Raw genomic sequence first — 26891 nt, 5'->3', positions numbered from 1 at the left:
AATGTAAGACGAGTTGTTATAAATGAATTGTAAGGTCATTTTGTTGCATGAGTTTTTTATCCCCCCCATAATATAAAGTTCCACCTTTGTCTCTCGGAGTATCAGAGCGAGTTTGTACCTTGATGTTCGGGTAAGTGTAGCATGTAGCATAGTGTAGCGGTAAAAAGCCGGTAGTGAAGTGGAGCCTACATGAACACCACTTAAAGGAGAATGAAACTCTTGGAGCAAGTTGGCTTTTGTGAAAGCAGAAAAATCAAAGAATAAGATCAACAAAACTTTGAGTAAAATAGGACCAGCAATAAAAGAGTTATGAGCATTTGAATGTCGAGATCACTAATTATATGGAGATCCTCCCATTGGCAATGCGACCAAGATCTGTGATGTCACACACGTACAACTCTCCCATTTGGACACTGAAAATATACCCCAAAACATCTCTTTTTGCTCATTCTAATCATATGACAAACGATTCATCAATGATATAATGTTGTGAAACATCTGTACTTGTCATCTCATAAAGAGAACACCTCACCTTGTGATAGACTCTATAAAAGTGAGAATATAAGTGAAATAAATACTAAAGTAATGAGGGAGTTGTACGTGTGTGATATCACAGATCTTGGTCGCATTGCCGATGGGAGGATCTACATGGCACTAGTGATCTCAATATTCAAATGCTCATATCTTTCTTATTATTCATTCAATCTTCCTCAAACTTTCAACAATATGTTTCTTTGATTTTTCTCTTTGATATGGATTCAGTTGGTTTCAAGGGTTTCATTCTCCTTTAAGTTAAGGTATTAAACCTCGCATTAACCGTTACAACTGTGTAAGTTAGTGTGAGTGCACTCAGCCAGGCCCACCCAAGGGTTCATTACATGCCGCCGCGCAAAGTAAAATCAAGCCATAGGCATAGAAGTCATGTGTTGTGGACACCAGAAGTGAGATCCCAGCACGCGCGACCCACTAGTTAGAAATCCACTGCCAAACGCGGTTTATGGTGCAAGGTTAGTATACTAATAGGATGGGGGGTCGGGTGTCCAGACACTTTATATGTTTGAAGCCTTTTTTTGTCTTTGGATTGCACTAAAAACATGAATTCAATAGTTGTAATCATTCATCTTCTGTTTTGTTCCCTATAATATTTCTTAACACTTTGTATGATGGTGGGCCCCGAGTCTGCGCACCTAACAATTTGAGTTAAGATTTAACATGAATTTCTTCTTATTTCACAAAATCTTTCAGTTAATAATGTTCCTTATATTATTGAGAGTAAGTGTACCAAATTTATCATTAAAAAATGAAAGAAAATATAGGACTTTCTTGAAAAAACCTCGGACAGTCATTTTCAGATTGAAAATTATACTCCATGTCTGCGCACTCATTCACTTTGCATACGATTCGGGGATTTTGATGAGTAAGGCTGCATTTTGAGGCCGTCACATGAAATGCCCTAAATTAATTATTTTTTCACCATTTTGAGTTGGATTTTTTATGAATACCTGTCTATGTATTGCATGTTTAAAGTTCGTGCTCGTTGCGTATCTCCTTTTACTGGAATCGCGCAGACAAGGGGGACTGCGCAGACTCGGGGGAACATGCCATACTAAAAATTGACGAAAACTTCGCTTGTAATTTTTTCCAAATTACTTTCTAAAATGTCGTCCGGACACACAACCTGTCTGGACACACAACAACTGGGTATACTAACCTCGCAATACGTGTGAGTGAGCCAGGCCAGACTCCCCAGAGAAGTTTAAATCTTTCAATGTTTCATTCGATCACTGCCACTGCATGCAATTCACAAAATCTGTGGACACTACCACCAGTAGGATGGGGGGTCGGGTGTCCGGACAGTTTATCTTTTTGAAGCCTTCTTTTTTGTCTTTGGATTACACTAGTATAAATATGAATTCAATACTTGTAATCATCTTCTATTTTGTTCTTTATATTTCCTAACATTTTGTACTAAAAATTGATGAAACTTCGCTTGTAATTTTGTCCAAATGACTTTCTGAAATTGATCGTCCGGACACACAACCTGTCCGGTCACACAACAACTGGGTATATTATCAAATCCCTGTGAATTACATTTAAAAAACCCGACAATGATCATAAAGACATAGGCGATAAGCTTTACAAATCAAAGTTAAACTTAAATCTAGATCTTAAAAGGACAGAATTTCTGATTTGTTGGGTCTGGAGTTGAGACTTGCGACACTCCGTCTCACACATGCTAATAGTATGGCAGTGAGTCCAAACTTCGCGCGTGTCCATACTTCGCGGACGGTCATTATCTAAAAAACTAGCCAATATCCTTAAAATCTGACATCATCAACGTGAAAAGCGACCTAAAATTACCCTTTGGTGTAAGTTTCTTTAGGATGAGTTCAGTATTCATGAAAATATTGGCAAAAAATCGGCAAATTTGTCACCGTTAGCGCCCGTTTTGAAGAAATCTGATATTCTCAACAAGCATCACGATATCACCATTTTGCAAGCAGAAATCATCAACAATGTGAGTTAAATGTGGTACTAACCGATTCTATAGCATTTTGCCATCAATCTGATATAAATATTTCACTTTTTGAGCTTGAGTTTTTGTTTAAATATCCACAAAAACTTTGGTCCGCGAAGTTAGGTCACACCTTTTCTGAACGGTTTTCCAGCACAGCGCGCATTCGCCGATCGGAATAGAATTTTGAGATCGCGATACCGGCGAATCCCCTTGACCTACTTTACATTTTCGTCCATGATTTTATAGTTTACGATCTTGCCGTCAATGTGGTAACTATTTCTTGAATTGGTTTTGTATAAATTATGAATATTTTGTGAAAAAATTTAAGCCTGATGAATATTTTTGAAAAGTGCGCGAAGTTTGGACACCCCATCATAATGGTTCTTACTGTGCAATCCCAGTTACTGAATCACGGAATCGTGATATATACATACCCAGTTGTTGTGTGTCCGGACCATCAATTTTAGAAAGTCATTTGGAAAAAAATGCAAGCGAAGTTTCATCAATTTTTAGTACAAAATTTTTGGAAATATTATAGAGAACAAAATAGAAGATGATTACAACTATTGAATTCATATTTTTAGTGTAATCCAAAGACAAAAAAGAAGGCTTCAAAAATGTATGGTCGGGGGTCCTAAAGCTGCGCGGGTCCTAAAGCTACGCACCACTCATAGCGCATGCAGTTTTTTATGGCAAATGCGCACTCTGTGTGTGGAACTGTGACTGCAGAGTGACGAACGATTCCTAATCAATTTTTTCTACAGAGCCAGAGGTTGCAGTAAATCTCTATATGCAGAGAAAACAAACAACTATTTGGATTTTTGGAGTTGTATTCGCTTTAATTTCATTTTATCCTATAATAATGTGAATATATTTTAGAAATTGAGGCACAGGAAATACTATTTTTTTGCATGATAAATCGAGTGCGTAGCTTTAGGACCCCTTCTACATCGGGCGGCGAAATCAAGAGGTGTTCGGAAAACACGGCGGGATTTTCGTGTTACTGTTAGTGAGTTTAGCGATATTTTCTTCTTGGTTAATGATCTTTGTAATGTTTGCCACAAATTAGTGAAAGATAATTTGTTGAAATATTAAAATTGGGATAGTTTTTGTTGTTTGAAAACAAAGTGCGTAGCTTTAGGTCCCCCCATCATAATTTGTAAAGTGTCCGGACACCCGAACCCCCATCCTACGGATCGCATGCGGACGGCATGGGACGAGTGTTGGGAAGAGACTAACCGAGAGATGATGTCCAACTTGAGTCCAACGAATTGAATGATGTGGAAGAAATGAAAAGGTTTATTTCTTACCCAATTTACTCGAATGAAGTGAACGATACCAGTGACAGTGTCCTATTTTACGAATGCCGCATCCCTGCATCCCGATTTCGGGACAACGTCACTTGTCTTTTGTGGACACAAAACAGATCAGACTAAAAGCAAACCTTTGTTAGACTTTTTAGTTTGAACGTAGACTTAGCTAGCTTTGACTCGACTGCATGCTATGCACGATCGACAAACTTTCTTTTTTTCTCAGACACATCGTGTAGTTGGCCTGAAATTGAGGGCGTAAACAATTTTCAGACAAAATCCACTTTGAGATTAAACAAACGTGTATTACCAATCTCTGTCCTCACCACAGCACATCAGGTGCAGAAATAAAAGATTTCTCCTTTATATACAATTTTATACCCTCATCAAAGCCCAAATCTAAAGGCAGTCCGAACTACAGTAGAAATAGTAAAGACATGATGGAGCAACCAATTAGGAAGTTGCCGATTCCGTAAAAAGATATAAATGACATCTTTTCAACAATAACAGTACAAAAACTTTTAACATGATATTTTCACTTTAGAGTTTGGTTTGATACTTTTTTTCAATATATTTTTCATTGATTTTCCCCCCCAAAATATTGTAAGTCAGTGAGATTATCATGTCTGTTAATTCAAACAGTGATTCAATTGTTCAATTTTCAGGTCTTGAGTTCATCAGTGTTTTTTTTCTTTAAAAAAATCTTCTAACCCAGAAAGTCAATTATAAAAAAATCTTATCCATTGTTGGTTGCTTTATGCTCATTTATCTGTTTTCTCTTTCTCATTTAATAATTATCTCTCCCACTCCTCTATTTATTTTTCATGGCTATTATTCCTCTTCCTATGTAAATCATTTATTTAATCATATTCAATCAGTAGGGGCTACATACATGTATCAAAGAATTGCTATTTAATTTTTTTTTAAAGTTATTCTGCTTGAAAACCCATCCTCTTCCAATATCTTATCTTGGAGCAATAATTTAAAAAAATATCAAGGTGGAATTAGAAATATCTCAAGGTGGCAGACTAAAATGATCTTAAAGCAAAGTTCACCTGACAATATGTTTGGTTGGATATCAGCTCCCCCCAAGAAGCAATAAAATAAATAAACAAATAAATAAGTGAATAAATATAAAACTAGATAAATAAATTAATAAATGAATACATAAACAAATAAATACATATATATAAATAAATGAATAATAATAAATGAATAATAAATAAATTAATTAATCAATTAAAACTAATAATAAATAAATCAAAGAATAAGAGAGTCAAGATTTTTTTTTTCAATTTTGAATGTGACGTCATATGCAAGCAGTACCTCAATATGATATGTAACATGATTAATGAAAATATTTGTCTTATAGAAGGTGATATGAACCTGTGCCTGATGATACACAAATAAAGTCACTTTCAATTTTTTTTTAATAAGATGGCAATTATTTGGGGAATTATACACACATTTATGGAGGAACTGCTGATCTGTGACATCACAAAATCAACACTCTAATAATTCATAGCTACATTATTCTTCCCTGGATTTTTAATCAAACCTTCACCGATATTTTTTCTATTTAAACCAATTTATCATTAGGGTGATCTTCCCTTTAAATGAACTATAACTATGATGTCTTTTAAAAAACAAAGGGGATGGGGGGGGGGGGCATGGTTGGAAAATTATATTGTATTTGAAGGGCAAGCAACTACATTCATAATCTTAAGTGCTGTCAAAGACAATTGAACATTTCTAATGCCTCAAGCATATTTATATGCCTCTTGAAATCATTTAGTCATCCACAAATAAGTCAAATTTTAGGAAAAAAGTTTCAAATCCTATTCACAAACAAAAAACATTGAAATAAAACACACACAATGACAAAGGCAAATTTCTTGTTATTTATCTTTTTCTATAAAACAAACAATTTAGTAACATTGCAAATTACAACAAAAAACAAAGACAAAAAAGAAAACAAAAATAGGTAACAATAGGAATGTAACTATACACATAAGGACTCTTCTCTAACTGTACAGGCTCATCAGAATATTTGTTTCATATACACCAATGAATTATTACAGAATACTTTGTTGAGAATGATTTCTTTTCAATATTTTTATACTACAAGTTTGCAAGTGTAATTTAAATAAATCAAGAAACCATGATGATCGAACAATTAACAATTTTTACTTCTTGACATACATGTATGTATATTCTCTTGATTTCCATAATTCAATAGAGACCACTTCATGGCCATGACCCAGAGGCGGCGGAATGTCAGGCTCATACAATGAAAGTGGTGGGGCACCTATTGTTTGGCAGACAAAAGGTGCCCCTCCACTTTCTTTGTCCGAGCCTGATGGTCCACCGCCTCTGCCATGACCTGCTGACTTTTCAGGACATTTTAAGTGCTTTGTCACCAAGCAACAGCCATTGTCCTACAAAAACTGTCATCATAAAAGTAAATAATTTCCAAATGCAAAATTGATTTTTACTTTTGTAATATATATATATGTATATAATTACATGGGACTTGTTTTTTATTCCAGAACCTTGTGATATTAACCAAGAGCAATCAAATAAGAACATTTATATACCATCCAGGCCATACCCTTTCTTGTAGATGAAATAATACTAATATTCCACATTTATATAGCGCTTAATACATCGGAACGACATCTCTAAGCGCTTTACAGACATATTATTACCCTGGTCATCGGATCCTTGCATGCCCACATAAAATGTATGCACCTTCTCCACTCCCTGGGGAGCATTTCAACAAGAGTTCCAAGACTCAATTGCTAGGCATACTACATATAGGCTTTCACATCCTACTGGGTACCCGTTTAACACCTGGGTGGAGAGTGGCAAAGTGTGGATTAACGCCTTGCCAAAGGACGCCAGGCAATGGTGGGATTCGAACAAACCACCCTCTGATTACAAGGCAAGAGTCAGAACTGCTACACCACGAAGCACCATGTAATGATGAAAGGTGCACTTGGTACAAAAGCCAGTAAAATGCTACACCTACTGGTCATTTCTCTAACAACTTTCAGCCATAAATTCTTCTTGGACAATAAAGTGTAATTAATTATAAAGTCTTAGAATTGTTTCAACTTTGATTGCCATTGAAACCAGTTACTGTATATTCCCATCCTCAAAATTGTTATCATCAATCAAATAAAACATACATCTTCACTTTTATAGTGGATTTTACTGTATCATTGCAATCAATGTTTATTCATTAAGTGGGTCTACTTTTGAACACTTCCATAGAATGCTACATCTTCATGAATAACTAAACATGTTCCTTATCATTTTGCAAATTTTAATCTCTACAAGTGAACCATGATCTAGCATGTCAGAGAATATTCTTCTCACAGCATTCCTCCATGCCTTTTCTTTCAACGTTTAGATTTTTATTTTCATAGAATAGTACATCAAGCGCCATTAGCACTGAAAGATGGACCTGTGTGCTACATAAGTAGCCACTATAAATATTATTATTCCTGACTAAGTACAAGTTCAACATTTGTCTTAAATTTGTAGCCTTGAATCTCTTCGAACGTAATCTCTTGGCTCAGAGAATATTTCTTTTACATTATGAAAAATAAGCATACCTGCCAACCCTGATAACCAAGGAGAGAAAAAAATAAAATCAGAAATTATTAAATTCAATATTCAATGATACAGATAAACTTCACAGAAATAGAAACAAAACGGGTTAAAATCGCACTTTACTTTTTCCCCAGAAAGGAATATTCCTATTTACTAGGAAGCGTTGGCAGGTATGATACATGTAACAGCATTGAGCGATATCAAGTTTGGAGTTGAGCTGTTGGTCTCGGTGTTTTTTTTTTGTCAGCATAACACCAAATTCAGAATGAAGCTGGTACCTTGATGAATCTCACTAGGTGCTGAGCTGTGTATAATGCAATTTTTGATCACTTTTTGTATGTATATTTTGGAGCTAGGTAAGGCAGTGCTTCCAACTAAGCACCAACACAGACACAAAATTTGAATCGTCAGCATCCAAACTCCCAAATCTTCAACAACATTCTTAATTTCGCAGCTATCTATCCGGATTAGCGACCGACTCTATTTGGTATATATTCAATTTCCAACTAAAATCACTGACGAAAATCAATTATTAATTTGCTGATTACCATGAAAAAAAATAACAGCATGTTTAAGCAATACCCACAGGTGTATATCTTGATAAAATAGCTTCATTTTACAGCCACTGTTCTCTTTGTCTTACTATCTCCCCTGTCCCTGAGAGCGTGTGCTTCACTGACGTAAGCCTTGTCTGGGAAGTATTCCAAAAGTTGCTCTGTAGCTGATAACCACCTATAACAAAAAAAAAATATCAAATAATGTTTTATATGATAAGTTCCTATCATCATCATCATCCTTCTCATCCTCATCATCACCATCATCATCACATCATCATCATCATCATCATCATCATCACCATCATCACCATTATCATCACCATCATCATCACCATCATCATCACCATCATCATCATCTCCATCATCACCATCATCATCATCACATCATCATCATCATCACCATCATCATCACCATCACCATCATCACCATCATCACATCATCACCATTATCATCACCATCATCATCACCATCATCATCACCATCATCATCACCATTATCATCATCATTATCATCATCATCATCACCATCATCATCATCACCATCATCACCATCATCACATCATCACCATCATCACCATTATCATCACCATCATCATCACCATCATCATCATCACCATCATCACCATCATCATCACCATCATCATCATCACCATCATCACCATCATCATCACCACCACCAACATCATCATCACCATTATCATCGTAATAACGATTACATTACATCAAACGTAAGCAGGAAATTTTTGGTTCTCGCCCATAGTTTGAGATTCCTCCATAGATCTGATTCCCCTGAACATCACCTGCCCATTGTGACAGAATAAACCTATTTTTTCCAGTGTTCTCCCTAATGACTACCTTTATGGTAGCTTTCAGACAGATATTACAACTAAAAATTCACTGTAGAGTTTTGGTAATTTTTCTACTTTGATTCCCACTCATCTTCCATGATATACACATACCTAAGAAACATCTCTAAGTGCTTGACCAGAGGCTTGAGTTTCTTGGCCGGTAGATCCATACGTCCAAGAATTTCCGGTAGTTTAACTGCATAAAAACAAACATAGTGATCAAGAAAAATGGATGAGAATATAATTTTAAGATATAGAATATAAAGTATAATTGCATGGCATTTCAGACACAACAAAAACACCCAATATTATTATACATGAGTTTGAAGTCTAACCAAGCAGGGCTTGCTTTTTATAGTTTTATGATAAGGACTTGCCAAAAAATAAAAATCCACAAATCTTAATATGTTGGTGGGAAATTATTATGACTGAAACTCAATTGACTACTGGGTTCAATTAGTGTTAGATATTAGGCATTGAATTAAAATGGTTGTAATTATTCTTGAAATTACCAAAGAGTCTTAATAGATGTTGAGCACCATAGACCCTGCATGGCGGCTCTGCTCCGTTATAGTGGGCACCGTCGGGCAGAAGCTTCCAACAATTCTTCTCTATACTAAACACTCCATCATCATTATCTTCCTCCTTGATGCTAAGCTCCGCCGTCTGCGGAATCTTCCCAACATCAGCCGTTGACAAGGACCCCCTGCTACCCCTCAACTTCATGGTGTCTTTGTTGTCACCGTTGCTGAGGACCTGCGGTGTCTGTGGTGCAGGGGTGGAAGATGAGGCTTCCAAGGAAGGGATGGAGTCCATGTTAGTGATGACTGGGGGAGAGGGCGTGAAGGAGGAGGAAGAGGAGGAGGATGCCAGCCTGGAAGAATGACGCAGGCTACGAGATGGAGGATGGTGGTTGGTGAGTTCTTTGTTGGTGGTGGTGGTGGTAGTAGTGGCATCGCCCTCATCTCGTTTGGTGTGAGTCAACGTCATGACTGAGTTGGCTGAAGATGAAGATATCTTGATGTCAGCACTCCTACGTCTTTGGCTGTCTGATGATCGAAGTTCCCTCGTTGATGATACAGTTGGAGGCGGTGGTGGAGGTGGTGATGACTGGTTAAAGCTACTGCTTGATGACCTCAAAGGAAAACAATAAAGAAGAAGTTGTTGATTCATCAAGTCGAAAATGTGTAGGAACTCCAATAAAACTTTGTGGATTTGATTGTTCTGGTATGATACAGTGCTCATTGAATTTTACATAATTCCAAGCTCAAGTAATCTTTACCTTCGGAGAGCTGAAAAGTCCCAATATTGATTCCTACCCTCACATAAAATCAGCTCCAAATTACGGTACAAGGAAAAACTAGACTAGATTCTTGACTGCATGCATTTAAAAGTTATGCCTCTACCATTGTCAGAACAGGGTATACATGTATATTGCACACTTAACTTCTAAGATTTTCAAAATAATTATATCTGTGACAATTGACATTTTAAAGGGGAATCAAACCCAAATAAAAACTTTTTTTAGAGGAAAAAGAAAAATCAGACAAGTTGATAGGTGAAAGTTTGAACAATATCAGAAAACTTTAAAGGGGAATGAAACCCTTGAAACCAGCTGAATCCATATCAAAGAGAAAAATCAAAGAAACAGATTGTTGAAAGTTTGAGGAAGATTGAATGAATAATAAGAAAGTTATGAGTATTTGAATATTGAGATCACTAATGCCATGTAGATCCTCCCATTGGCAATGCGACCAAGATCTGTGATGTCACACACGTACAACTCCCTCATTACTTTAGTACTTATTTCACTTATATTCTCACTTTTATAGAGTCTATCACAAGGTGAGGTGTTCTCTTTATGAGAGGACAAGTACAGAGGTTTCACAACATTATATCATTGATGAATCGTTTGTCATATGATTAGAATGAGCAAAAAGAGATGTTTTGGGGTATATTTTCAGTGTCCAAAAGGGGAGAGTTGTTCATCTGTGACATCAAAGATCTTGGTCGCATTGCCAATGGGAGGATCTCCATAGCATTAGTGATCTCGACATTCAAGTGCTCATAACTCTTCTATTGCTAGTCCTATTTTACTCAAACTTTTGTTGATCTTATTCTTTGATTTTTCTGCTTTCACAAAAGCTAACTTGCTCCAAGAGTTTAATTCTCCTTTAAGAAAGTTATGAATTTTTAAAGTTGTGATAATTGGTAATCACTATACCCATGGAGACTTCAAATTGGCCACATAAGAGATGTCAAAGTGCACTCCAATACATAGAATGGCTAAAATGTCATTTTTTTTCAAAAGTTTTACTTCAAATTTCATTTCTTTCATGAGGACATAAAACAATGTACTACCTGGGATATATTTACATTACTGCCCAGGGGAATGGGTACTTGGGAGAAAAACCACAAATCCCTGATAATCAAGTACATGGCCAATGGGAAGTTGTCCTTGCCCCCTGTCATAAGTTACATTCCCAGTTGCCAATTTAACATCCTATCTGAGGGACAAAGTGTTTTCCACTATAACATAGCCTGCATTGATGGAACTGGGGAGAGACGTTTACACACAATGCACTGGCTTCAGTCATCCGCCCGGAGTGGACTCGAACCCACGATCTTTGGTTCGCCAGGCAGACGCTTTACAGACTGAGCCAACTTCGCTCTTGCCAACTTCATTTACCTGTATGCAACTAAAATTATTTTGATAAGTCTGTAGCTACCTTCTGGTAATCCTTCTTGCAGGAGCCGGCTCCTGCTTCTCCTTCTTCCCATCTACTACAGCCTCAGGTTTGAGGACAGGTGGAGATTCAGCTGTCTGAGGTTCTAGGACTGGTGGTAAGACCTCTTTAGAGGGCGACATACTCCATCGTCTTGTAGCCCTTACATTGCCATTGGTACATCTGTATTGTGGAGAATAGTCATGAAATCCTAGAAAGACTTCAGTGGATCCAAGCCAAATTTTAGCGGACTTCATCTTAATTTCAGTGAACTATGTTGGCTCTTAGTGAACCTTGTAAAATTCCAAGTGACCTACATGTAATCTGGATTATAATGACCCAGGGACTCGATTTTAAGGCGCGCGAGAGCGATCGTGCGCTACATGCGCGCCTTAATCCATTTTTGGTAGCGCGATTAATAGCGCGCCTCGCGATAGCTGACCTGCGCGAAAATGCCTAAAGTCGCCCTCGAAATCACCCAAAATCATGCTTTCGGGGGCGACATAAAATCTGAATGTCGCCCCCGAAATTATTGCCGAGTGATAACAACTCAACGGCCCACTAGTGCCATATGCTCAAGCTCCGCTTACCATTTAAAAACCATCCAAAATCCACACTCAAAATCACGAATAAGCCTTAAAAGTAGCGAGTAGCGCAGTTTCAAATTCCGAAGTTGCGTTATTTTTTCTGTACCACGTATTTCCATACACATGGTACCAGGTATGGAAAAAAAATCAACGCAACGGTCGGGAAAGAGTTGCATGTATAGGGGTCCATTATGACTACCACCGTGTGCCATTTCGAATGCACATGTTTCCCCTACAGATATCACAATTCTGTGATAAAATAATTCGAATTACACAGAAAATAAATCCCAGAGTCTAGTAACCTAGCATTGGTGAGTTGTCATTAGGCTTTGCTTTTCAAAACGGCTTATTAACTTCCAAAATAAGTTATCTAATTTATCAATTATAACTAAAAAATCATTTGTTTTCTTTTTTTAGGGGATGAGGTATTATATCAGACAATAAATCATCAAACAAAGCTCCATCTTTTTTACAAGGACGGCGGCAGGCTCACGCATTGGCGCTTTTACTAGCTAGCCAGTTGGAGCTCTGTCTCTCTGCCAGAGCTCTGGGGGACAATTCGCTCAGTAAAGGCCTCAATGATGGTGATTTTCTGTTTCAGACAGAGTTTACATTTCAGGAATATTATTCAAAACTGCCAATAAAGTTTGATGATTTCTTCATTGTCATGTATATTTAAGTTCTTAATGAATACATTCTCACCAAATTTAGACTCCCCCATAGAGAAATTAAATTTTCATGGAGATCTGCGTTTTCAAAGAAATTCAGGAAAAGTTAGGGTAAGTGGGCCTTTATTACATGTACATGGCTGACTAGGGTATTGTACTGGAATAAATGGAGTAGAAATTAGATATTGAATTCATTTATATCCAAGTCCAACTCACAGTCACACACACACCCACACACACCCACCCATCCACACACACCCACATCCAAGATTCTAAACATGATAAATAACTTTAAAAATCATACAATATTAAACAAAAAGTAATAATTCCTTAATAAGTGAACAGGTATTCCTCAAAATACAAAAAAGTAGCATTTAAAAAGAGCCCCCGAAATTTGACAAAAAAATTAAAATGGAGCCCCCGGAAAAAAAAAAAAATTGTCAGTGACTTAACTTTTAGCCAAAGTCAAAACCTAACTAAAACAGGTTTTACAACACACAATCTAATTACAATACATTGTAAAACAATTATAAATACTTCCTTTGGTTGTTGATTGTAATTTTATAGTACATACATTTCCTCCATCCATTTTGTTAATTGGGCAAAAAGCCCCCCTTGTATGTTGAAGAAGAGCTTTTTGAAGTGCTCCTCTACCGCTCTCCTTAAAAGTTCTAGGAGAGCTTTTTATTGCTCCCCTTATAATTATAAAACCGAGTCCCTGATGACCCGAAGTGTACTTCAGTGTACGAAGCTGGAAGATGTATATAAAAACAAGTGGAGTGCCTCTGACAGTCTCGCCTGCATTACGCAATTCAATATAGCAGCAGTGCTGACTTTGAAAGTGACTATAAAATAATTATTCACAAAAAAACACCATTCATATAATATGCTACTACGTTCACTGACCCTAAGAGACATTTGACCTTGATCAAGTGACCTACGACTAGTGCAAGTTTTGATGGCAATTCAACAATTACCTGCAACATGGCCAAAGTTCTGCGCTCTTAAATGACCTTCGACTTTGTGACCTGAAACTCACACAGGATGTTCGGTGATACTTGATTACTCTTATGTCCAAGATGTATGAACTACATCCATGAACTTTAAAATTTATGATGGTAATTCAACAAATACCCCCAATATGACCAAAGTTCATTGACCCTAAATGACCTTTGACCTTGGTCATGTGACGTGAAACTCATGCAGGATGTTCAGTGATACTTGATTACCCTTCTGTACCAGTTTCATGAACTAGGTCCATATACTTTCTAAGTTATGATGACATTTCAAAAACTTAACCTTCGGTTAAGATTTCGATATTGATTCCCACCAACATGGTCTAAGTTCATTGACCCTAAATGACCTTTGACCTTGGTCATGTGACCTGAAACCAATGCAGAATGTTCAATAACACTTGATTACCTTTATGTCCAAGTTTCATGAACTAGGTCCACATACTTTCTAAGTTATGATGTCATTAAAAAAACTTAAACTTGAGTTAAGATTTGATGTTGATGACGCCGCCACCGTCGTCGGAAAAGCGGCGCCTAGTCTCGCTCTGCTATGCAGGCGAGACAAAAATAAAGGAAATAAAGTTCAACCTGAAGTAACCCCTTTTTCAACAGGTTTATAATTTAGCCTTGCGCAAAAACTCTGTACAATCAAGACTGACAATAGTGAAACCTGCACACTTTTTAATTTTTTTATTCAAATTTGACCCCACCCCCCACCAAATGTGTTGATTGACCCGTTCATAATATCTGGCATATCAAAACATGGCCTAAATTGTGAGTAGAGGACACTCGTGTCTAACCAACCCTCTATCTTCATTAACATGTATCATGTGACAAGTCTATATGATATGCAATTAGTAAATGCTGCACGCACACAAAAAAAAACGGATCGAGAAGTGAATGACTGACTGATCCTAATTTTTGTACTCGGTTACAGCACAGAAACAATTTTTTTTTTTTGGGGGGGGGGGTAGGGCATCAGAGGCATCACCAGAAAACAAAATAGTGTGCAAAAATTGTTTGATATTTATTGACACAGGAAAATAAATCCCCTTTCTTGATATTCCAGCTGATGATAATTATTATGTAAAATCAATCATCCCTAAAACTTACGGCTTTATCTTTGCAGTGTCATCCTTTACTCCATTGGTATCAAGAGGGCGCTGTGCGTAGCGGCTATTGTACTGAGCCCTCTCACAATCGTAGAGAAGATTAGTTGGCAAGAGAAAGTCAAATAGTATACGAATACCATCTATCACTTCTCTGCATAGGTCAACACTGCAATGTAAGGATAAAAATAATAATTATGTTATTATATTTCATAAACCGTTTTTAATAATTTTCATTTTATGGAGTGAGAATACATACATGTATTCCTAACCACGGACTGGGAGCAGAGCTACTTGTCTTCGCTCACTCAGATTCTGATTATGCTCCTTTCATATCTGTTGTCTTATTTTTATCTTATAGGTTGTTTCTTTTTTCTGTCTCAGATATTCCCACTAGCAAACTTCATCATGTTTTACTTAATATTATCTGCCTTTTTTTTGTTTCCCTCTCTATATGTTCCATGATTTTAGATTGCTGATGATTTTTTCAATGAAAAGCTAAATAGAAAAAAAAAGAGATGAATGCTCTAGCTATATTATTCATCATACAGTAGCATAGGGAAATTGTGCCTTTAATGCTCTGAAGGTAATTGGTAGCTTTGCAGAGCCTCCTCCGTTACTTTTAAGAGAGGCAAGACATTCAGGAATTATTTACCTTGGGTTGGGAGTGGTAAACTAATATTAATGCCTGAACTACTAACTTGAACTGTGGTAGAGGAGGTGGTACACAGAATCTCCATTGTTGCTATTTGGTATGGTTAGACTAATTCTCCATTTGTTTTGTACACAAATTTTCAGATTTTCCCCTTTATTTTACATATTTCACATTATCTCCTCCTGACCTTGACATATGTGGTGTAAATTATATTTTCCCACAACATATGTTGTACTCAGAAGGAAGCAAGATGCAAGTTGAAAGATAATGAGGAAAATCTGAAAATGTGTGTACAAAACAAATGGAGAGTTGTCCACAAAATCAGCCATTTTGAAGCAATTTTGCCAATTTGAGGATCCCCATACAAAGTACAAGAAGACTTTTTAAACGTCCATAACTTGCTATTTCATAACCAATTTTGATGATTTTTTTTTTTAATTGTTCCTCTCATTTTACTCTTTCCAATAAGATTGCTTCTCTTCTTGGGTTTTGTCTGAAATACTTGAACTGTGGTAGTGGCGGTGGTACATCAGTCTCTATTGTTGAAATTATGTGCGATTAGACTAACAATGGGTTGAAAGTACCTGAAGTACTTACTTGAACTGTGGAAGCGGAGGTGGCACAACAGAATCTCCATTGTTGCTATTTGGTGTGGTAAGAGATACAGGCATCCCAGCGGTACCTTGTTGCCTCAAATGAACCCTGACGTTGTGAGCCTGACACCGGTAAGCAAAATCCTTCACATACGTCTCCATTAGTGACAGGGCTGTGTGTTCTGGTGGGAGCTTCACCAGCTTTGGAAGAAAAAGAAAACAGTTCAAGTTGATATCAATTTCATTGCATTTCATTTAAAGAGACCAACAAGTGGAAAATCACTAGAAAATGTAATTGTAAGGATAATTTATTTACTTACACAAAAATGGGAATGTAAATTCAATCACATTGCTGCAATAGAAGTCTGGTGCATTGAAATCCATATAGGCAACAGATTATTACTCCTAAATCGGTTTACACTCTAGATTCCAAAATATTACATATTTTTTTAAATTTTATTTCACAGATATGTTCATTATGTAGTGATAGCTAACATATGATCACATTACATGTACATCAAATAAACGATAAAATATGAAAACAGGCAATGGTTACCATTTTTAAACTATGGTAGCATTAGAAATGCATTACTTTGGCACAAGTATACTTTCACACTTTCAAACAATGTCACCTATTCAGTCAAACATGAATAAATTTAATACAAAACAGAAACCAAATAAACTCTCACTCTTCCATATGATGTACAATAAGTAGCTTTAATTGATAAACAAGTTCTTAAAAATTAGCATCTGTTTTGTTGTGAACCTTATATGACTTGCCATGTACAATCATATTACTGAATAACTTTCCTCTTATTGCAAATAATATCAAAATTGTTGACAAAGTCAGACGTAAGAGTGAAAACAGCAAAATGCAACAGGGCTTAGAATTGTGCCTTTGACAGAAATCTAGGCTCCGTCTGATATTGACATGTCAATGCACTTACCTGCTTTTTGGATGTGATAAAGTAACAGTCATCTTCTAGCTTTGCATGTAAGGCTTCAGGAAATGTGATTGGAACTTCTACTGCTTCGTCGTCATCTTCATCTTCACTGTCACTCTGTGAATTTTTAGAGAAATGATAGGGACATCATTTTCATTTATCTCTGAGGTAAATTCTTAATGATCATCATCACATCAATATCTTGATAAAGTTCCCTGATACATTACCATAATATTCCACCACCAGGGCAATACTATGCAACACATTAGATGTATATGTCTCACATATTTTGTGGCCTAAGTCTCATGAGCATTTGGCAAAAACTGAACATTTTGCTCCTCAAGAACTTTCTTCCATCTATTATGATAATACAATGTTACCATGGCAATGTAGGCCTACTACCTGACACACTGTAAAACACGTCTTGCACATCTACACTCCAAGACTAATGGAAACTGAGTAAGTATTTTGATCTGCAAGATTTGCAATGCAACTGTAAATGATTCCTACAAAATTTGTTCAAACTTAGTTTTGCAGAGGTATAGATTATTTTAACGATCTTCATAAACAATATGATTTGCATATTAATTCAATCTGAAATGAATGTAAAAAGTATTACTTACAGAACCAACACTACTATCTTCTGCAGAACTTGCACTGTTTTCTGGAAAATAAAAAAAAAAGACATCAGTAGTATTCAAGAACCCAGCAATATTTAGCACTCCCATCCTCCTCCTCCTCATTATCATTACATCATCACCACCACCATCTGTACTCCGTTGCACAAAACTTTTTACCTGAGAAAACTCAGGTTGTTTTTACCGGAGTTTTTGCCCTGTGTTAAAGTCAATGGCAGAAATCAGTTTTCAGTTTTTACCAGAGTTTTCTCAGGTAAAAAGTATTATGCAACAGGCCCCATATCATTATCACTAATTACTAGTATCACATTCTGAATTGTAGATTCAAATAAAAGATGAGTTTGAAATAATCCGATCAACTAACCCTTTGCCATCTTCTCTCGCTTTTCTCTAGCTTCTTGAAGAATTTCTGACCATGTTCTCTTCCTCCTCTTCTTTCTCCTTGGATGAAAAACGTAAAAAAATAGATAAATGAAAATTGTTTCGAGTTGAATAATAAAAGATAAAAATACTAGTTGTGGTAACTACATGTATCTCCAAATGAGTTCGAACAGAATGCAATAAAATGACCACCCAAGTGTTTGCATGTATAAATAATATAACATGAAAAATTAGCAAAATAAGCATGGAATTCCACAAAATGTACATGTAGGGTATTTTTCCAAACAATATCAATACACTGTCCCACAAATGCCTTTTTTTTTGTATTAGCGATCATCAGAACAATCGGTTTTCAGCAAAGATTTCATGATTTTTACAAACAAAGGCAAGTTTATTTCAATGTAGGCCTACCGTAACAAGATCTATGATAATATGGTGGCATTTAACCTTGATTTTAAAGACTTTCTCATGAATTATTGATGGCTGCAACTTCTTTCATTTATACTGTATATCAATCAAAATATGATAGTCCCGACATTTAGCATTATTTTGCAGTAATGGCCCTATGAATAGCAAAAAAAAACCAACAAACCCATGAAAAAAAAAAATTTCTCACCTACTTTTTCTACATTGGATCTGACATATTTCAGTTATCTGACATATTTCAGTTATCATGATTATGTATATTAAAGAAATAACATCTGAGTATGGTTATAAAATTGCTCTTTCTGGTATGAAACATTTGCCCAATTAGTTTTTGGAATACAAATAAGGTAAAAGAATAAACTCACATTTTCTCTTCTGCTTCTTTCTGGAGCTTCTCTTGATGTTCCAAGCTTTCATCTGTGTACTTGAGAATGAAATGTTCAGGGGCCCACCTGTCCCAACTATAATGAAAATAGTAATGATATAAATAATACAAAACATCTACATGGGTATTAACTTAGTATTTAGGTTGTTTATTTATGCACTGTGAACTTAACACCAAGTGTCAAACTTACATGTAAATGGGCTTTACAAAAAAATTGTTTAATTAACATAAATTTATCTTTAAAAAAAAAACGAAAAAGGAAGTATAAAAAAATCAAAGCAGGGGAGCATTTCATGAAAGGACATGTCAGACGTTTTATCCGACAAGTCCCATTTTATCCGACAGTTACCATAGTTACAGTGCTTCTCAGCCAATCAGAATCAAGGAAAGATGTCAGATCAGACAACTTGTCGGACAAAAATGTTGATGAAACGCCCCCCAGGTGTACACCTCCATTGACCGACACAACTGTAAACATCAATATGTGGAAGATCATTATTAATGTCAGTGTAGGCTGTCTATATCATCATTATTACACAGTACTGAATGAATTTTGTGAATCATACACACGGAACAGTTTTGCGTTCAAAATTTGAAGAGCATTTGTGGCCTGTATTGTATATTACACAAGACTTTTTATGTAGCAATCTTTGCAATGTGAAATCAGAAAAAGTTATTTCCTGTTAAGTTGGAACTTTTGAATAGTTTTACTGGCAGATTAGACAAGTTCCTACACTCCTTGTTCATGTGTCTGAACAGACTGCCGAATAAGTTTTGTTTCAGCTAAATATCATGATCAAGAATATTCCATAAAACAGCCTGTTTCCAATAGAATTCAATACACCATGTTCTATTTGAAAACTGCATTCCAAACTGAACAAACATTTGTTGTGAGGAGTACGGATGGACATGTACAATGAGATGGAGAATAAAGTGGGCTCTCACAAGTTTCAGGACAATAAAATCTAAAAAATGAAGTGCAAACTCGAGCAAGCAGATAAACAAAACATGTGGAAGCTTGCTTGTCCAGATATTGACCTTTAACCTACAGAATTCACCAAGACAGGTCTGTGTTATGCCCCATCATTCAGTACGTTTCCGGAAGCTTGCCAAACATGCACAGTATAACATACTGTAGATCTACATGTAAGTTACACTGTTTCTTGACAATTTGTATGCTATGATTGCTACGATTCTCCTTGATTCAACTTACCACTGGGCCAAGGCCCTCAAGAGCAAACATAAAGATAATCCTCAAATCTATACTGCCTTTCCAGTATTGATAAACAGAGACATCCATAAAATCATTTGTTTTCTGCATTGTATTGTAATGAATTGAAAACCCCCGCCAATACGGACGACTGATGACCTTGGTGACCTTCACCGTAGCTCCCTAACAATAGACAACCAGCTGACTAGCAAACAGTACCAGGCTACCTCTAAAGTGGTAGTCTACTGATACAGACACTAATTGAACACCTATGGCATGACAGCTGTAAGCTTTCCATTTAAACAGTAATTATTAACATGGTACTCGATTTTGATACCCATAATGTTGGAATCACCATGAAAACTTGAAAAAAAAATCATACAGTCAGTAACGACAAAGACAAGGAGGAGAAAAGGATGAATAGATGATTGAAGAAAAGAAAGGAATTGCCCCAGGCTGGGTGTGTGAATCAGTAGTCTGGAACAGGAGACTGTAGTGGATCGGATCTTTATAAAGTTAATGGATTTCAATAAATGTTAAAGGTTTTTTGTCATAAAAATGCTAAAATCAAGCCTGTACTGAAGGACTTTACGTACAAGTAGCATCTTTTTTTTAGTCAAATGTTGATTTTTGTTTTGTTTTTATTTATTTTCTAAATTATTATCTTTTTTGGGGGGGGGGAGGGGGGTTATAAAAATTTCATCATCAAGCCTGTATCGATTAATCAAAAAGAATTCATATTCATTTTCAAGTTTCAATACATTTCAGAAAACCCCACATAGCACAATTGCGAGAAATGGGCATTTCCATGCTTTGGCCTGATAATGGAAAGCAGGCCATAGATGAACCATTAGTCAGATTAGAGCACGTAAAACTGGTATCATGGAACCCTTAAAGGTCAAGTCTACCCCAGCAAAAATATTGATTTGAAATTCAAATGTAAATAGAGAAAAATCAAACTAGCCTATTGCTTTAAATTTCATCAAAATCGGATGTAAAATATGAAAGTTATGACATTTTAAAGTTTATCTTATTTTTCACTAAACAGTTATATGCACAACTCAATAACCTGCAAATGAGAGAGTCTATGATGTCCTTCACTCACTATTTCTTTTGTTTTTTATTGTTTGAATTATACAATATTTCAATTTTTACAGATTTGACAATAAAGACAAACTTGACTGTGAAACATAAAATGTTTAACAATGGTAATTCCACACGTTCAGGGCAAAATAAAAGTGTGTTTCACAGGACAATGAGGAGAAAATTAGAATATTTCATATTTCATATAATAAAATACAAAAGAAATAGTGATGTCATCAGTTCACTCATTTGCATACCGACCAGGATGTGAATAAAACTATTTTGTGAAATTAAGCGAAACTTAAAAATGTCATAACTTTCTTATTTTACATCCGATTTTGATGAAATTTTCAGTGTTGTACTTGATGGATTTTTCTCCTTTTATTCAAATCCACTTTTTGTTGGGGTGGACTTGTCCTTTACGTTTTTTTGTCATAAAATGCCCAAATCAAGCCTGTACTGAAGGACTTCATGTACATGTAGCACCTTTATAGTCAAATGTTGATTTTTGTTTTTATCATTATTATTATTATTATTATTATTATTTTTTTTTTTCAACATCAAGCCTGTATCGATGTTTGGTTAATCTAAAATAATTCATATTCATTTTCAAGTTTCAATACATTTCAGAAAACCCCACATAGTACAATTATGAGAAATAGGCATTTCCATGATTTGGCCTGATAATGGAAAGCAGGCCACAGATGAACCATTAGTCAGATTAGAGCACAGAAAATTGGTATCATGGAACCCTTAAAGGTCAAGTCCACCCCAGCAAAAATGTTGATTTGAAATTCAAATGTAAATAGAGAAACATGAAACTAGCCTTATGCTGTAAATTTTCATCAAAATCGGATGTAAAATATGAAAGTTATGACATTTTAAAGTTTATCTTATTTTTCACAAAACAGTTATAATTATATGCACAACTCAATGACCTGCAAATGAGATAGTCTATGATGTCCTTCACTCACTATTTCTTTTGTTTTGATTGATTGATTGAATCCATTTATTTCATTTCGATAAAAAGATATTTACAAAGTATAACATACACGATTATCACATAATATGCCAATAAATACATGAAAATATGAAATGAAATAAGAGAACTTAAAGAAAGGCCTTTAAGGCTTTGTGGGTAAAAGTTCCCTCAAATACATGTACATGTACTACATTGCGTTACAGGCATACATGTATTAGAATCTTCAATTTGGTATACCCCACCCCCCCTTTAAAAAACATATCGAAATAGTCTTACATGGGTATTATCTACATCCACACCATATCACACAAAACACACTCACCCCACACGACACATCCATTAGCTATCAGAGGAATTAGATGCCAAGGTAAAGTTAGGTATATATTAATGTAAATTGATAAATGGTAAACAATGTAACAATACTCAAATGTGAAGAGATATTTTTTTCAATGCCCTCTTATACTGCAATAACGTTTTACATTCAATACAATTACTTGGGAGGGAATTCCATATAATAGGTAGACTATGACGCACTGACTTTGAATAATACAATAATACAATATTTCATTATTTACAGATTTGAAAAAAGGATCAACATGACAACCATACTATATACATGTAGAACAATGCTAATTCCACATGATCAGGAGGAATCAATCTTTGTTCCACTTGACAATGAGATAAGAATATTTCATATAATAAAATACAAAAGAAATAGTGAGTGGATGACGTCATCAGGCTCCTCATTTGCATAACAACAAGGATGTGCATACGTGTACTAAACTGTTTTGTGAAATTAAGCAAAACTTTAAAATGTCATAACTTTCTATTTTACATAAGATTTCGATGAAATTTTTTTGTAATGCTTGTTGGATTTTTCTCTTTTTATTCAAATCAACTTTTAGTTGGGGTGAACTTTTCTTGAAAAAAGATTGTGTTTCTTATATTAGAAAATATATACCAGAATCTGAATAGATAGAAATTACTGCCAAGTGCCCACACAAAAGAATATATATTATTCATTTGAATGGCAGTCTTACCTATGATTCCAGCCATTGAAGTGAACTAGGTACTCTGGAACTCTCTTGCCTGCACTATCTCTTGTCCAATCTACTTTCAGTATCTAGTAATTAAAAAAAAAGTAAAAGTTTTAAGGCCACCATAATTTGATGTAAATGTAGTATGGTAGGCCTACATATTTATTGGCGTATTTTTTATATTGTAATGTAAATATTGAACCATATCATGACTATGTTATTTTTATTTCAATATTTTTGTGTAAATGTTTGGTGTTAAAAGTGATCAAAATCTGGATTTGCAAAAGCTGATATATATTTTTGTTATTTGTTTTTGAAAATCTCCTTTTTTAAAGGAGAAAATCTATGTAAGATGGTTTATTTTCGTCATTTTCTTACCTTGTTTATTTCCTTTAACTTTTTTTCTTCAGCTGTTTTACATTTCTGTTAGTCTAGACTTGAGTTCAATTACATTTCTTTTCAGTACTGCCCTTGCAGTCTGAATTTAGGTTATTTGAGTTTAAAATACTTGCATCGGCCGGTAAATATCATGAACTGTATATTACATTTACCGGCCGATGCAAGTAATTTACGATTTATGAAATTTATCGGCCGGTGCAAGTATTAAAAAAAATCTAGGTTGGCACTGCTCATGATTTTGCCACCCTCTATAGATGCGTTGCATCGCGAGGATGCAATCACAAAGGAGACAAGATGGTGTCAATAACATGTAAGTAAAACGCTCTTCTACCTGTCTACTTTTAATAATTTCCTTTCATTTTAGCATCATTACATAAATTTTTTTTTTTTTTTGTCTGAAAATGCAACAAAAGAACCGGTGAGTACCGATTAAACATTTATTTAATAGAACATATTTTATGACTACAGTTTTAACAATTTCTAGATAATATTGCTTAGTTCTAAGCTAGGGCGGCCCAAATGCGCGTGAGTGGAGTCCCAGTTTATTAACACGGGTAAGTATTGGGGTGTCGCCTAGAGTGTTTGAAATGGTTGTTTGATATAAATAACAATTTGTACCTCTAATGAATAACAAATGTCGCATTGAACTTGTGCAGTGATGAGGTGAATTGAAATGAATAGACCGAGCGGATCGCGATCGAGCTCTGTGACTGTGTGTCGCTAGCTAGTGCATATGGGCAGCCAAAAGGGCCAAAATTAACAATCTCAAAAATTAAGAAACTCTCAGAAATAAATGTAGTATCTCAGTCTTTCATAAATAAATGCAGCCTCTTTATTTTTGACGTATTTACTAGTTGTCCAAAGTAATGTATTCATTTCTGAATGTTATACTTCTGAGAGTTTCTTTATTTTTGAGATTATTAATTTTGACCGTTTTGGCTGCCCATAAGTGCAGTGGTCACGGCGCCGGTCATGTGCAATCATCAGGTGTGAAGCCAAAGGAGACAAAGGGGGTATGTCAGCCCCCTCCTTGGCAGCAAATGGGTTACATCAGGGATGGAAGGGGTATATCTCTTTTCAAACATAGTATTGACACCAGGGGTGGATCTAGGATTTTCCAAGGGTGGGGGGGGGGCACATTTTCCCCGAGGAAAAATTTGACAAGCAAAAAAATAAATGTTTTCAACCAAAAAGGAAGTACATTTCTTCTACGAAAAAATCTGACAAGCAAAAAAAAAAGTCCTCACTTTCAAAGGGGGGGGGGGGGGCACACACTTAAGTTTTCACAGCATTTAAATTTTAATTGTGCCTCTCAAGGGGGGGGGGGGCACGGGCTGGCTGTGCCCCCTTGACACCAGAGGTTAGTTACACCCCCCCGGGCACCCCCAATTTAAATGCATGCCCTGTACATGACCAGTGGAGGATCCAAAGGGGGGGGGGGGCACATCCTACCCACCCCCTTGAGAGCCATTATAAAAGAAAATCTAATGTAAAATGCTGCTTTTACACGTGTACCCTCCCCCTTTTATTGGTGGCAGGCTGGCGGCAAGCCCCCCCAAAATATTTTGGGGGGGTCCACCTGAAGAAAAAAAAGGGTTATCAACCAAAATTTTAGGGGGGGCCATCAAGGGGGGACCCAGGGAAAAAATTGACAATGGGAAAAAAAGGGTTATCAACAGAAAATTTAGGAGGTCCGTTTTTTTTACTCCCCCCCCCCTTCATGCAGGTATATCCGTGGACCCGCCTCTACTGCAGCCTTTGAACAAACAAACTTACACAGCTTGTAATACACAGTCATACAAATTCAAATTTTTCAAATTAAGTTTATCGATATAAAATCCTGACATTGAAGGTGATCATCAAAAAACAAAGAAACATTAGAAAAAAAAATAATAGAGCATAAGCATAACATAGTAACAACGAGGTACACACAACATACACAAAACCATATTTCATATTTTGCTAAGACCCCCCCCCCCCCCCCCCGGCTCTCTCCCCTCCTCATGCATAAAGCCTGAATCTCCCCTCCTCATGCATAAAGCCTGAACTCCCCACTTTGTTTGCATCAGTCAGCCACTCTCGTGATCACATGACACATGCACACACAACATATCCACATTCAGCATTGCTGGAGTCATCGACGAGGTACATTGTACATGTACAGTGCAACATGCAAATGAGTGTTGGCAGCCAAAAATGTATCTCATGAACAAGACTTGAAATTAGCGGGCGCTGAGCGCAAATTCGCGCTCATAAAGCCATCAATTGCGCCCATAAAGCCCCAAAATCATCAAAATTTTGACGACCGGGCGCAAATATTTTCCAGGTAATTGCGCCCGCCGTGAGTGAGCAGTGAAGCCATATCATACTTGTAATTTAAATGGCAAAAAGAAGCTGCTGAAAACTGCTTATCTAATAAAAGAGAGCCAATGGAGTAAATTAGAAAGTCAAAAAGGGGCCTAAGCTTTCGATCCTAGCAGAATCTTCGTCGGAGGCAAAATGACAAACATATAAAGTGGAACAACCATAATATAGACCACAAACAAGCTACAGCAACACTAGAAACAAGGAGACAAAAGGGGCATTAGTGAGTAGAGAAGACCAATCAGGTTAGTGAAGGGGATGAAAGAAAAGGAGTAGGCAGACACAAAGGGAAGTTAGTGTAAGTAAGGCCAGTAAAAGACCTCAAGCCAAGAGGGATTAAAATAATGAGGCAGGCAACATCAAACAGGATCTGGAACAAAACAGTGATAATGGGATGAAAAACAAGAGAATTAGTGAGAGGTGGGTCAAACAGGTTACAAAGGAAGGCTTAATAAACTGGTGCATAAGAGTGGGGGAAAAAAAGAAAAAGAATGGGGAACAACTGATAATGTGCAAAAGACATATAAGTATATATGATAAAGCATTAAACAAACTAAGAGAAGAAGGTAAGTGTAAATATGTATCTATAAGTGATATGTATATAAATATATCCAAAAAAGAAATCTATATGAAAAAATATATAAATACACATATGGTGTAACTGATATTGTAATCCGCTAGGTGTGACGGGAAAAAAAACATAAGACTATATAGTAGGGAAAAAAAAAAGAAAAAAAAAAAGGACCTGTATATGTGAAAAAGAGGAAGCAAATTGCCTAAAAAGGTAAAAGCAAATATAGAAGAGAGGGGGTGTATTATGAAGAAACCATAGTATACATG

The 26891-nt window shown here is 36.0% G+C and overlaps 1 protein-coding gene across 2 annotated transcripts; it reads right to left on the bottom strand.

Annotated features, from left to right (window-relative positions):
* Positions 1–5719: 5719 nt before the first annotated feature.
* On the bottom strand, positions 5720–23383 carry LOC129273314 (putative male-specific lethal-3 protein-like 2). Of its 2 annotated transcripts, none has more exons than XM_054910333.2 (11): positions 23292–23383; positions 18957–19052; positions 18149–18225; positions 17770–17810; positions 17150–17263; positions 16207–16403; positions 14959–15123; positions 11581–11760; positions 9364–9986; positions 8963–9047; positions 5720–8178 (listed from the first exon to the last, which is right to left on the bottom strand). In XM_054910333.2, coding segments are annotated over exons 2-11 (1605 nt in total). In that variant the 5' UTR covers positions 18959–19052; positions 23292–23383; the 3' UTR covers positions 5720–8057. The 2 variants fall into 2 exon arrangements, with proteins under 2 accessions (XP_054766308.2, XP_063963476.1); XM_064107406.1 differs by lacking the exon at positions 23292–23383 and adding an exon at positions 20190–20369.
* Positions 23384–26891: the final 3508 nt, after the last annotated feature.

The sequence above is a fragment of the Lytechinus pictus genome, chromosome 12 (genome assembly GCF_037042905.1).
Source record: "Lytechinus pictus isolate F3 Inbred chromosome 12, Lp3.0, whole genome shotgun sequence".
Taxonomy (NCBI): domain Eukaryota; kingdom Metazoa; phylum Echinodermata; class Echinoidea; order Temnopleuroida; family Toxopneustidae; genus Lytechinus; species Lytechinus pictus.
Note: the sequence above shows the minus strand (reverse complement) of the source record. Positions and strands in the feature narration are given on the sequence as shown.